The sequence below is a fragment of the Achroia grisella genome, unplaced genomic scaffold, assembly GCF_030625045.1.
Source record: "Achroia grisella isolate CSIRO2021 unplaced genomic scaffold, CSIRO_AGI_Agris_v1 utg971, whole genome shotgun sequence".
Lineage (NCBI taxonomy): Eukaryota > Metazoa > Arthropoda > Insecta > Lepidoptera > Pyralidae > Achroia > Achroia grisella.
In genome coordinates, this window is record NW_026713077.1 from 1,712,749 (window position 1) to 1,727,878 (window position 15,130).

The 15,130-nt window shown below is 35.5% G+C and overlaps 1 protein-coding gene across 1 annotated transcript in view; it reads right to left on the reverse strand.

The window, feature by feature from the left end:
• The window catches only part of LOC131854211 (potassium voltage-gated channel protein Shaw-like), a 214,718-nt gene that overhangs the window by 81,587 nt on the left and 118,001 nt on the right, over nucleotides 1-15,130 (reverse strand). The window contains exon 4 of the mRNA XM_059205342.1: nucleotides 14,495-14,674. Coding sequence (XP_059061325.1) covers nucleotides 14,495-14,674 — 180 coding nt within the window. The remainder of the gene's footprint in view (nucleotides 1-14,494; nucleotides 14,675-15,130) is intronic.

Sequence of the window (15,130 nt, forward strand, 5' to 3'; positions counted from 1 at the left end):
GCCACGGCAATCAGAGATGTCCGACGCAAACGATACATTTGCATTATGTTTCGAAAGCAAAGAAATTTTCAGGTTTTGTTCCTGATAGGCCAACTACCAGGAACAAAACCTGAAAATTTCTTGGCTTACACCAAACACCGAACTTCAGACATATAAGATTGATAAGTGTTGTATATATCATATACATTAATTGAGGAATATATTTAATATGTTACGAATATGGTGACACAGTTTCGTAATATGACGTTGGTCTATTTAAAGTATCTATTATATGACAATACGGTTTGTCGAGAAAAAAAAAATTAATATAGGGCCCTGTCAGTTATATATGTGTGACATAAAAAATAATGTTTCCGGGAATTTTGGCAAAAACAAAAGTTTCCTTGATACATTTTTAACTAAATTATCTAATAAAGTTATCATGGCCTATGTGAAAAATTTTGTGATATTACCATGGGGTTTAACGTATTAATTAATTAATACTGTGACAATAAATATATTGTGACATGCTGCATTGCAACGTCAATTTTGTGTTTTGTCATATCTACTTGTTTATCCTATACTCGGATATTGAACGAATGTAATTGTCCCTAAGAGCACGTGACCCCCTCACTATATATTCATATTTGTACAGAATCCTATTACCCACGTAAGAAACCCAACTGACATCCGTCTGCAGGTATTTTTTTTTTAATTTTGTCTCCGTAATACCGAGTTTTGTGAACAGAAAGCCACACCATCAATCATTGTATTATTCTACAAAGGCGACGCTTGTCTGTGGTGTACAAGTCACGAGCGAAAGCGGACGTCACTAATTCCTTACTAAGATCACAGTAGTAAATATTATTTTAGTCAAGTCCTAATTTTTCAAACTCCGTTGGTATATCTATTGATGATATACAAACATCATCATCAATACATAATAACATCTGTAAGATCATCATCATCATTGCAGCCCGGAAGACGTCCACTGCTGGACTGGTCCTGCACTGCTCGCATCCAATGTCTTCCAGCGATCTTAACCAGATCGTCGACGATACTTAAAATGACATTATTAAACTTTAGAAATACTGTAATATTTTTCCATAGAAACTACAATTAAAATGTGATTACACTCAACCGTTTCGGTGGTCTAGTGGTTTAGCACACCGCTTTACATCCGATGTTCGCGAATTCGATTCCTTGCACGGTACACATATTTGTATTCATGAGTATGATTGTTTGTATCGGTGTTTTCTATGTATATTATTTATGTATTTACAAAAAAAAAGTATAAATATATTTATATCAGTACTCTAGTTCCCAAAACACAAGCTGAGCTTAACTTGGGACTAGATGGCGCAATGTAAATTGTCCAATAATATATTATATTGTCATAATAGCTATTCGAAACCGCTGCCTCTTGTAAATTAACACACAAAGCTATAATTTGATATAGTACATTGTACAAATATTTAGTGAAAACGTAAGCAAGCATTGAATGCTATTTGACTTCACACTAGAGCAAAAATCACACGGGATTGTGACTTATGATTTATTTACTGAAATGTTATTTATTATTCTTTATCTAGATAAATATCATACAATTTATAATAAATAGAAACATTATTTATCTTCCCTCAGATCGATCGATTAAACCCCGTTCAATTCAAATGCGGTTGGAACTTAGAACGGCCTGAGTCGAGGTTCGAACCCCTAGCGTTGTTCTCAGACTAAAGTCGTATCCGTCAAGCGGAATATAGCCTTCAGCTGCTCAATAAGTTCTTCCGTGGGTTTGAAGTACCATCGTCATCATTCGGAGAAGCTGTAAAGGCTAGCTGTAGCCAACAAATAGCAAAGAAATAACCGTCAACAGAATGTCATCTTGTGACACTCGTGATACTCAGGCATTGGCATTCCAGACTAAAATAATAAACAATCAACTAATCTGCACTACAACTGAAACATGGCTTACAAAGCAAGCTGCTTGATGCTGAAATAGTTGAGACTGATGTACCCACGTATACGACTTTCTACAATCTCCCTCGTCTAAGAAAATCTGTATATTTTTCCTCGGATTCTGTTATTCATACTGTATATACATACCGTGCTGGTCAGGTGTCTGATTCTGTCAGGATTATTTAAAAGAAGATTATTTACACAAATTTCTTGCTTGTTCTTTTTGTGATGAGACAACTTTCCTAACGAGCGGTAGATAAAAAACATTGTTATGACTATTCCAGAGTGCTTAAATTAAGTTTATTTGAATAAATTATTTTCTATTCTATTCTATTCTGGATCAGTCTATTGAGAGACATCGTTTATTTAAATGAGGTTAACAGACTAAAAATAGAAGCTGTATATTTTACCTCGTGTTCTGTTACAAAATCGTAGTGATGAATAGAAATAGTGATATATTCTATTGTTAGTCTATCAACCTACTTTAAGTAAACGATGCCTCTCAATCGACTGATCCAGACACCTGACCAGCCGTATGTATAAACAGACATCTAAAGGTCTATTGGTTCGATCCCAAACTCAGCAAATAACGGATATTTGCAGAGGGAAATTTCTCTGTATAATGTCAAGCTTTTAGTTACGATGTCGCTTGAAGTATGAACGAGCGAGAACGATGTATATTCCTGTTTCAGATTCTGGATAATAAATAACACGTTTATTTAAATATGGACATACTTAAGGTACAAGTGAAATTCAGACAGACAAGAGAACAGAAGTTACGCATATACGCGTTGTCAGTACTTATGAAAGAAGGTAGTTTATTATTTTTATTATAATAAGTTAGGGCAATTAATATATTGTCATTTTTTGCATTGGGGGTTTGGGATATTGTCAGGTGCTTGAACCTGCACTGCGACCTATATAGATCTATTGTGCTCGACCTTTTTCAGAGTTCGCTACTTAGACCCGTCAGGGACTAGAATTGAAGGATATTCTTAGGGGCGTTGGTTTTTTATCTCCTCAGGATATTGTCACTCAGTACCCAACTAAACATCTTATATTATGCAATGCTTACTAAAGCACCAACAGGAATGCCTAAATGGGGGGAAAAGACTGTCAGTAACTTGGACCAAAAGCCCCATTGATAGCAATTAACCATGTCAGGTAGATCTCGTTGAAAATCATGATAAACTCCTAGTGAATATGCCACGATGGGCTAACTGACCTGACCTTATGCTCATTTTAACATCTTTCACTGGTACTTACCAGCGTAAACCGTCAGTGGAGGCCGGAATTCCATTCAATAATAGTGCATTAAAGAAACCTACATATTTTATCGAATTAGCTGTTATTTTTGCGGAAGTCCATTTCATTACTTAATGGATGCTATTTTGTTCAATTCCATTATCATTAGCATGTGTGAGACCACAAATGTTCAGTGCGGAAACCTGACCACAGCTACTGGAAGCATTATGACCTTTCCCATTAGTGTTCAAACTCTGAACGTTATTGGATTTAAACCCATATTGCAACACGTGTATCGCCTATAAACAAGGCCTTATTAGGCAATTAATAGAATTTATATTTCCAAATAATATCAAATAAAAAATTTATATATTCTAGATAATAGAGTTTGATATTTCCAAACTCTATTCATTGCCTGATGTTTCAAATAAAATCAAATTATCTTATATTCTTGTAGGTTTATTACAGACTATTATGTCAACTCTACCGTCAGTTCGTAGTACTTTGAAGCTGAGTATGAAAGTTTAGTGTTGACTATTCGGCGACCAAACTACGATAGACTGTTACAGAGTCGTGGTTAGCATAGACCGTAGGTTTTCAGCTTATTTTCTACTAACTGTGACCGCGACTTCCTCCACGTTTTTATATAATCTAACCCCAAAAAGGTAAAGAAATAATTTCAAGCTTCTAGTTTTAAATCTTTCATTTCCCCTTTCAACCCCTCACAACCTTTTTCTCGCATGAATAAATAGTCCTAAATAGTCCTATTTCATTAGTTAGCGTCTAGACAAATTTCATTTAAATCGGTTTAGTAGTTTTTGCGTGAAAGCGAAACAGACAGACGTTACTTTCGTAGTTATAATATTTGTAAGGATTTCACTCGGCTTTGCACGGGTGTACATGTATTATACACCTTACTTGAAGCGATTTTTTTTAAAGGATACATTCATTCAAATGAATGTATCCTTTAAAAAAAATCTCTTCAAACTCCGTTGCGTAGTTTTAAAGATTTAAGCATACATAGGGACGGAGAGACAGCGACAGCGACTTTATTTTATACTATGTAATGATGAAGTCCTAATTATCTAAAATAGCTATAAATATACAGTAAGTGATACTAACAACTGTTAAATATTCAAGTTGATAGGAACCAACCGAAATTGTTCACTCAGTGAACTGTTTGTGAGCGATAACAACATGTGAATGTTGCTAGTCAGTCGACGCGTGTACATAACTGGATGATAAAATTTACATATCAAAGCGGCTATTACAAAATTGTCTTAAATATAATATTTGTTTTACTACAAATAGCAAATAATCTTACATTTACCAAACATTCGGCCTCGGTGATCTAGCAGTTTAGCATACCGCCTTACTTCCGATGGTCGCGGGTTCGATTCCTCGCATGGCACACACATGTCTGGGTATTTTCTATGTATAATATGTATGTATTTACAAAAAAAAACATATCTATGTATTTGTATCAGTTGTCTAGTACCCATAACACAAGCTTTAGGTAGCTTAATTTGGATCTAGATAGCGCTGTGTGAATTGTCCTGAGATTATTTATTATTATATTCGTAATACTTTATCCATTTGAAGTAATTTCATTTACTTGAACATTTAGAACTTAAAGGTCTTAAAATCATAATTATTCCAAAAAGGCCCTGTAGATTCTGGCATGTAAGAAATTACAATAATATTTGTGAATAAATAAATAAATGGCCCTAGACAATTAACATTACGCCACCTAGTCCCGCGGTAAGCAGAGCTTGTGTTATGGGTACTAGCCATCTTATATAAATACATAGATACTAAATACAAAATATACATAGAGAATACCCAGACCGATACAAACAATCATACTCATGAATACAAATGTTGGTACAGTGCGAGGAATCGAACCTTGGAAGTGAAGCGGTGTGTCCAACCGCTACACCACCGAGGGCGCCGTAATTAGTAATATTTTAAGAACGATTAAAGGATCACTTTACATGGCATAAAATTTGCAGAATTCGCTCCATTAACCCCTCGCGGAGACTTTTCTAGAAAAAAGAAGGTAATTCATGTTGGCAGCAAGGGTTTTATTCTAAGTCTGATATATTACACTGCGTTTTTGGTGTTAAAGGTGATAAAATTGCGCATACATAATATTATTAACTTTTATTTGAGCTCAATAAAAGTAAAAATATTAAGGTCCTTTAGGGCTCGGCAATGCGCAAGTGACAGCCTGGTGTTTCAGGCACCCATAGACTACGGTAAGCATTTACCATCAGATGGGCCGTATGCTTGTTTGCCATCGTAACAGTATAGAAAAATATGTTCCCGATATTTCGACAATGTTACAACCGCTAATCACGAGTAAACTGAAGAGCACGTTGCTCTTCAGTTTATAGATGGTAAATAAAGTTAGTACATAAAGTTATGGGCAGGTACATTCGTATACCTTCACACGTCTTGGTTTATTGCTACCATTGAAACTCGCTCTCTGCTCATCTCAACAAACTATACTCACCGTATCTTCATGTACATTCAATACACTATCCAATCACGATTTTTGTATTTGTTTAATAAAACGAATCACATCATTTCAGGAATTAGAGAGATGTAAGATTCCGCTCAAGACAATAAGCATGATGGTAGGATTTGACAGACCTTAAATTGGGGACAGAACGAGCTATACGATGGGCCATTAACTGTTCCAACATACCTGACCAAACGCAGAGCACTTGGTTAGGATAGTCTTCGTAAGGTCCTGTGGCCTTCCTACAGGTCTTTTATGACCAAATGGCCTCCACTTCAATACGTCATGAAAAAGGGAATTGTTAGTAAAGTGGACTAATAATCCCATTGCTAGCAAAGTACCATGTCTGATTGACCTCCACGCGGTTCCCTCTGGAAGCCATCGTGGTAAATTGCCATTTGCCAAGATGGGCTAAGTAACCTGGCTTTACGCCCATTTTATCGCCCTGCACTGGCGTCCTGCCAGTATACATCTTTAGTGCAGGCGAATGCATCCTTCTATTATCATCCATAAATAACTCCAATACATTCTTACACCGTCAGCCTGACTACACGTCTTACCCACAGCCACATCAACTTTGCTACTCTTTCAATATCATCAGCCACTGTACTATTGTATTGTTAATTTATTTATTGTTAGAATATTAAATGACGTTGCCTAAATACCAATTCAATCCGGCTCGAAGGACCACATGAATAATGTACCAAAAATGTTACTATACTATGTCATGTTAAGAATACAAGTAGTCCAATATTAAAAGAATTAATTAAAGCAACTTGACAGCTTATTATTAAATTGAAATCCGGGGCGCGGCATTTTAGCGGCGCCGTAAAATGAACGAGTTGATTAATAAGTCCCGTTACAACTGAAACGGTACGGGCTTCGAATAATTTGCAGATGGCGTTTCTGGACGTTTACAATTTAGTAAGCGGACAAGATACTAATTGCGATGTTTATGTAGGCATTCAGTTGTATACTAGCTTTTACCGGCGACTACGTCTGAGTTTCTGAGATTATAAACAAAATAGCATATGTGCATCCTTGCGATCTATCTTCTTTCTAGTTAGAAAGACAGACAGATAGACATACTTTAGCATTTATAATATTCGCATTTATTTGTACAGGTTTTTTTTATATATTGAATTGATCATATTAGAAGACTAGATGGTACACGGGACTTCGTCCGCGGAGATTTAAAATAAATTTTCAAAAGCCTAAGTCACTCCTTATAACATTAGCTATCAGACAGCAAAAGTCCCATCAAAATCGGTCCAGCCGTTTCAGAGATCAGCAAAAACAAACAGATATACAAAAATTACATTATTAATTTAATTTAATTATTACTATTATACGCATTTAGTGAAATTTGAAATTACAATCAGACAATTCAATTTTATTTATTTCTATCAAATTAAATTAAAATATCCTTATTCGTGTAGGTCTATTACAGACTCTTATGACATGTCAAATCTACCGTCAGTTCGGAATGCTTTCGAGATGAGAAGAACCGACAAGAAACTCAGCTCGTATTCTTTTCAAATAAATGTACACATTTACAATAATACATACATATATTAGATAACTCAAAACGAATGCTTATTCTTTATGTTTTATTGTATTCGATAAAATAAATGTAATAATTTATATGAAATCATAAATCCACGTTGAGTGTTGCTTCCGACGTACATTCGACCCAAGATCGATGGGTATCGGCTTACTAACATTTGTTTTCGTGTAAGTACGTAATTCAATCGCAAATCCATTTTCAGATTGAATGAATGATAAATTTTTATATAAGAATTTCTTTTGCGTATCTGGAATCACGACCTAACGAGGTAAATAAGGAAAAGTAATAATTCTTACTAATATTATGAATGTTAAAGTAACTCTGTCTGTCTGTCGCGCTTTCACGCCAGAACTACTGAATGGATTTTAATTGAATTTGGTACACAGATAGTCTAAACCCTAAGGACATAGGCTATTTTTAAGTGCGAAAAATAGGTCTTACAACCTATTTTTCGCTTGAAATTATTTTAAATATTTCAGATTGAAAGGGGAGATGGAACGTTGTATGGAAATACTGTTATTTTTAATACAACTTTAAAAATTAACTTATTGTTTTATGTATTAATAAAAAAAATTATAGTATCGTCTTAGTTTCTGAGTATATAAACAAAATAGCCTATGTACATTTGTGTGATCTATTTTCTTTCTAGGTAGAAAGGGAGAAAGATACAGCATTTATAATATTCACATTTATTCACAGAGGGTTTTTTATGTTTCCATAATACACTTGAATAAAGATAATTTGATTTGATTACATTTGATTATTATATGTATATACATATAGACAATAGTTTATATGTCTGAAATATATGTTACATGTTAAGTTTGGTTATATATATTATTTTATCTTTATTTTTTAATTATATTTGTAATGATTTCTATTGTAAATAACCAAGAGCGTCTTTAATATTGTTTCTCTCTTCTTACCCTCGCTAAATAATTGTTACCATCCATGATTCTCAAAATGAAGGTAACAACGGAAAATTCCATGCTATATTATTTATCAACATTACATATAAATAGCAGGTGCTCAGAGAGAACTAATGGGAAACATTTTGAACATCGCGTCCTACTTACCCACTTCTCGTAAATGCGAAGTGTATTCCTAATGAGAAACAAATGATAACGCAAAACTGAGTACCGAATTATTCTAGAACAATCTATATATCTTAGTAATATTATAAACTAGCTATAAACCCGCGACTTCGTCCGCGTGGAATTTAACAAAGAGTCCCATCAAAATCGGTCCAGCCATTAAGCCAGCTAAGATTGGCCGGAGCGAAAGACAGACAGACAGACAAAAATTGTAAAAAATGTTGTTTTGGTGTATGTAACATATTTATATTCATATGCATGTCGTAAAAACGGTTATTTCAATATTACAAACAGACACTCCAATTTTATTTATATGTAAAGATGCGAAAGTTGGTTCACATGGATGGATATTTGTTACTCTTTCACGCAGAAACTACTGAACGGATTTTGTTAAAACTTTACATTGATATAGCATCAGAATGTCGGCTAGTAACTAATATAAGATTTTTTTTATAAGGTTATAAGGGCAGAGGTAGGCCGAAAAAGAGATGGATGGACTGTCTGAAAGATGATATGGTAAGAAAGGGAGTAAATAACGAGAAGACTGCGAACAGGGATCAATGGAAGAGAAAGACATATTACACCGACCACAAGTAACTTGAGCGTATACGGTGGCATTTTTTAGATCTTCCTCCGTACAGGATAATGGGCAAATAGGATAGGATAATAGAGGGGGAGGTGGGACATAGCCTGATGGTGGTCACAACAGCAACAGTCACATGCCTCCCTTAAAGCTACCCCATTTTACCCATTCACAAAGTAGAAGGTTACCCCCAGTTATTCGGCTGGTTGAATAAAGTTCAAAAGAGTAGGGTGGTTTGACTTTTTGGCATTGAGCTGAGTTGAGTAGGTCTTTCAACTATATTCAACATATTTATATTTATTTATTCTGGCGATTGAAATTAAAAAACATCCCAATTTCAACAGAGAGGATGACTTAAAATTATCATCTGCGTGGAATCCAGTCATAAATAAATTCAAGCAAAGTTCAGTAGCATCAATAGTCAATAAGTGTATGGATACCGTGAGTGTTGTGTGTCGCGAACTTTCGTTAAACAATCTAGTGACGGTAGATGAAGAAAAAACTGCTGTCACCTATCTACATTGACATCGCTGTTACTCCAGTCAGCTCGTGACCACGGCTAGTGCAACCTAGTCGAAACGTCGAGAGAGGTAAATACCTTTATTTGCCATAAAATTATTCGTGTTAAGACCCGGTTAATAATTTAAATAATGTTTATTTATTCTGTGTAATTTATGTATTTTTTATTATATACTAGCTACCCACCCCGGCTTCACACAGATGTACATGTATTATACATATAAACCTTCCTCTTGAATCTCTCTATCTATTAAAATAAACCACTTCTAAATCCGTTGTGTAGTTTTGAAGATTTAAGCATGCATAGGGACAGACAGCGACAGACTTTATTTTATACTGTGTAATGTTTTAAAATATAAATTACATTTATACAACTAAATTATATATGTACATAGATATTGTTTAGTTATTCATATAGTATTACAGTGTTTCGCCATGACTGGGCTACAGCGCTTTCAATTTCTACCTAAAAGTAGCTGGTAGAGAATGTCATGATGTTCATGAATGCGACCTTAATGTCATGCATTAAGGTCGCATTTTGTACTCTTTTTACTGTGCAATAAAGAAAGTTATAAAAATCATCTGTGTGACAACCTTCGCCTCATTTCTAGCGTTAACCGACTTGGTTTGTAAGATATGTTCCGTGTAAGATGTTTTTCTTCTTTTTATTCGATACATTCTTGACAGTACGACCATGGTTATTATGTAGTGGGGTAAGAGGCTGATGTCGACCGTCATACAATTGTCTCTACAGGTTGGTTGCCTCTATTGCCTGCTATTCTAGTACAATCGTGTAAGATAAAGCATTGAAATTACAGAACATGGTGGCATAATATGTTATTCCTCTGGAATTGCATCCTGGTATCACGGGCGTCACATGATAACGTGATACGTTCTTTAGGTTGAAATGAACGTTTCGGACTTCATCGAAGCTGAAGACTGACCGTCATCTAGTCTCGATCTTAATCCGCTGGATTATGATCTCAATTTTAGAGAGTCTGGCTCTAAATGATAATTTAGTATCCCTAAAGCAATTCATAAGATCGGTAGTGAAGAATTTTCCCATGGAAAGAGTGTTTCTATTGATAACTGGCCTCGACGTTTAAATAACTGTATTGCAGGCAATGAAGATCGTTTCGAATAAATTCTATATTTTAATAGAAATAGAAATAGAAATAATCTTTATTCAAATAAACTCACTACAAGCACTTTTGAATAGTCATATTTTGATTCTACCACTCATTCGGAATGCAGATTCATCACAAGAAGAATGAGCAAGAAACGTGTGTGTTGCTCTTTTTAATAGATGCTTTTTCATATAAATAATTATAGTATAACAAGTAAGGGGCATGCGATAATCAACATAGAAGTCGCTACGCACGCATTATTAATGTAATCGGATAATATTGTCAGTGCTATAGATTTAAAGTTTTTCTATAAAAACATTATTATCGTTAACGAATTCTTCAATTTTATAGTAAGCTTTTTTGCAAAGGAACTGTTTTATTTGGCATTTAAATCTTTTTTCTGGCAGATTTATAACAGACTTTGGTATTTTATTGTAAAATTTTACGCAATTGCCATAAAACGAATTACTAACTTTAGCCAAACGACATTTAGGTAAAATCAGTTTGTTATTGTTAGTTTGTTACGTAAGCTTTTATTAGTGCAATCACTAACTCTTTTGAAACTGTCTATATTCCTTCTGGCATAGATGATATTTTCATAAATATATTGAGAAGCAACGGTGAGGAACGGTGACGATTTAATGCTTTTATATTATCGTTTAAATTAGCACACATTATTGTAAAAAAAATTGTATCCAAATAGAAAAAATAAAAATGTTTCTCGTTATAATATTTATGGCTAGACTAGAAATTCAGGCACCGGTAACCACTTGATCGGTAGTTCATTTGCTATTCCAAAAAAAAAAACACTTTTTACATTGCGTTCAGTACTCCTATTTGCATAGTTTATGGGGATAAACTGGCCAAAAGGGTTAAGTTCGACAATAAAAATAATAAATCAAAATTAATAATAAATAAATAAAATAACCCTGAACAATTAACACAGCGCCATTTAGTTCTACGGTAAGCAGAGCTTGTGTTATGGGTACTAGACAACTGATATAGACAGAACACACTCAGGCTAGTACAAAGAATCATATTTCTGAGTACAAATATTTGCACCGTGCGAAGAATGGAACCTGCGACCATCGGATGTAAAGCGTTGTGCTAAACCGCTAGACCACCGAGGTCGTCAGATTAATCGCAGTCGTCGATTAATACCAGTTTAAATAAAGATATCTCACAAAATCAGAACGTTCTTCTATAGCAGAGGTTCCCAAACTTTTTTACGACACAAAAAAGTTTATGAACCTCTGCCATATTTTTCTATTTTGGGTAGACCCCCCATTCTTACCTGGTATTGATTTTTTGTAAATTTCTGACTGTAGTCAACTTTAGTGTTAAAATTAAAATTATAAAGTAAAAATAACAAGATGACCGCAGTCGTAGACCCCTTGCAGTTTGACATAGACCCTGGGGATCGATATAGACCACTTTGGGAATCACTGCTCTATAGCTTTGACCAACAATTCACATAAAGCCAAAGTAGACTTAAGGAAGTTAAATCATCCAGCTCCTTTGGACTTTATTCAACCAGCCAAACACCTGCCCCCAGGTAGCGACCTGCAATGGCCCATTTGGAAATAGCTCAACAGACTAAGAACCCAGATGGGCTGCAGGTACAACTTGGTAAAGTGGGGTGCCGCTTCAAGGGAGGCTTGTGACTGCGAAGCGCCATCCCAGACTATGGCACACCTATTGACTTGTCCTTTGTGCAGGATGCTGGGCAGACCTAAAAATGCGCAAGGGTCTTTTTTTTTTTGAGGGATAATAATGGAATACTGCACCCGCCTGCGCTAACGGTTTACGCTGGCTGGGCACCAGTGGAGGATGATAAGATGAGCATGAGGTTAGGTCAGTTAGCCCATCGTGCAAATTTACCAGGAATTTAAGACGATGGTTTCCAGGGGGAACCCTGTGGAAGTCAACCTGACATGGTAGATTCCTAGCAATGGGGTCATTGGTCTACATTACTAACAATCTCATACCTCCCTGATGGTAAGTGGTAATCCTCTATATACATGTTGGTCATCACGACATCATGTGATGTCTATGGTTGATAGGCTGCTATTTTCTAGGACGAAGGTATCATGCCTTGTATCCTGTAATTTTACTGCCCCATTGCCCTGCCCCAGGGGGAACCGCGTGGAGGTCGACCTGACATGGAACATTGCTAGCAATGGGGTTATCAATCCACATTACTAACAATCCCCATCCCCCCAATGCGCAAGGGTCGTCGCGGCGTTCTGGGGAAAATATATTCAAATATATGTATTTAATTGCCGTTAAAACAAAAGAAGACTGCTATATAGTATAGGTAGTAAGATAAAAATAACAACACATCGCTTATAAATTGCGACCGCGTAGACGAGGTGGGTCGCCGCTTATTAATAACGTCTACAGTCATCGTACCCTGAATCATAACGTCAATTCTTTTAATCAACCTTCACAAATATTTACTAACGTTTAACAGAGGGTGACTTGGTACAATCGTCTGTGGGGAGAGGGTAAGGGGTCGTTCATAAGACCCTAAAATCCCTATTGATGGAATGTAGGCACTACAACATCACGTGATGGCTATGGTAGCCGTTTTATAACGTAACTAGCTGTGCCACCCGCTTTATTAAATTATTATGTTAATAAATAATATAGCCTATATATTATTCTGATGTATAAGCTATATTACTGTAAAGTTTCATCAAAATCTGTTCGGTATTTTTTTGAGTGAAAGAGTAACAAATACATACAAACTTTCGCGTTTATAATATTACTAGCTACGCGCCCCGGCTTCGCACGGGTGCACATGTATCATATATATAAACCTACCTCTTGAATCACTCTATCTATTTAAAAAAACCGCTTCAAAATCCATTGCGTAGATTTAAGCATACATAGGGACGGACAGACAGCACTGTCGCTGTCTGTCCGGCCCTATGTATACTTAAATTATACTTTGTTTTACACTATGTAATGATTAAGATTAAGGTTTCTGAAGACTGCGGAATCTTAGAGAGAATGTATAGTGGGCAACATTTTGCTATCACCGCCAGTCAAGTCATGGTCAAGAATTCGTGACGGTCAACGGTGTACGGCTGCTGGGAATGAAACTGTTTAGGTTACGGCTACTGATTAAAATATTTCCTTTCGACAAAAACGCAATAGTATATGCTGTGGGTCATTACATTCTCTCTAATTTGATTTAAAAATGAATCTATATTTTAGTAACTATGTACTCATTTGAAAATCATAAGAGTATAGAGTATTATTGTATATTTATATTTGACCCAAAAAATTAGTGCTGATTGGTAGTATGTATTCACACGTTTCGACTTGTAAATGTAAACTTAAAAGGATTATTTAAAAGAGCTACACACAAGTTTCTTGCTCGTTATTCTTGTTATAAAGTGCTTAAATTAAGTTTATTTGAATAAATGATTTTCTATAGAGTAAAATTTTCTTTCAGACTATCCATCCCCATAGGGAGACGAGTGGAAAGCTACCCGCTAAAAACCACTTAGTGTATTTTTTTTTAATCAAAATATCCTTATTCATGTATGTCTCTTACAGACTCATATTATATGTCAAATCTACTGTCAGTTCACAGTGTTTTCGAGTTAAGAAGAACTGACAAGAAATTCTGCTCTTATTCTTTTCAAATGAGTTTGTATATGTTTACAATAACACAAAATCATTTTTAAATTCGATTAGAGAGAGTAGAGAATAGAGTGACCACCAGAAAGGCAATAGTGAAATCAGTGCTCGTTATCTGTACAGACAAGTCCCATAAGCAGCATCCATTCATGAGTATGACGGTTGAGAATTATCATTCAAAATAGAACTAAGACTCAAGTGCACCTATACAGGGTGGTCGCACATTTCTACAAAATAAATCCTTACCTTGGCAGGTGGTGAACTGGAAGGCTCGTCAAACAACGCCCACACTTTTGGCTTGAGTCTCTGCCACACGCCAAGTTCTCCGGCCAAGTATGCCTCTTCGTACCCGAAGAGTCTGGCGATCTCCTCTTCTGATGGCTTCTCGCTGTCAATGTCCAGTTTGTCAAGTATTGCCAGGGTGTTCTGGAAAAAATAATGGGTATATAATCGATATATCTTACTAATATTAGAAACCCGAAAGATTGTGAGAATAAATAATAATAATAATAATAAACTCAGGACAATTCACACAGCGCCATCTAGATCCAAGTTAATCTACCTAAAGCTTGTGTTATGGGTACTAGATAACTAATACGAATACGTAGATATTTTTTTCGTAAATACATACATATTATAAATAGAAAACACCCAGACCGACACAAACACCCATACTCATAGATACAAATGTTTGTGCCGTGCGAGGAATCGAACCCGCGACCTTCGGAAATAAAGCGGTGTGTTACTCCGCTAGACCACCGAGGCCGTCGAGGGCATGCATGAATGGATGTTTATTACTTTTTCACGCAAAGACTACTCAATGTATATATTTTGATAGACAGACAGTTATATAATTTACACATCGAAATAACACATAGTCTA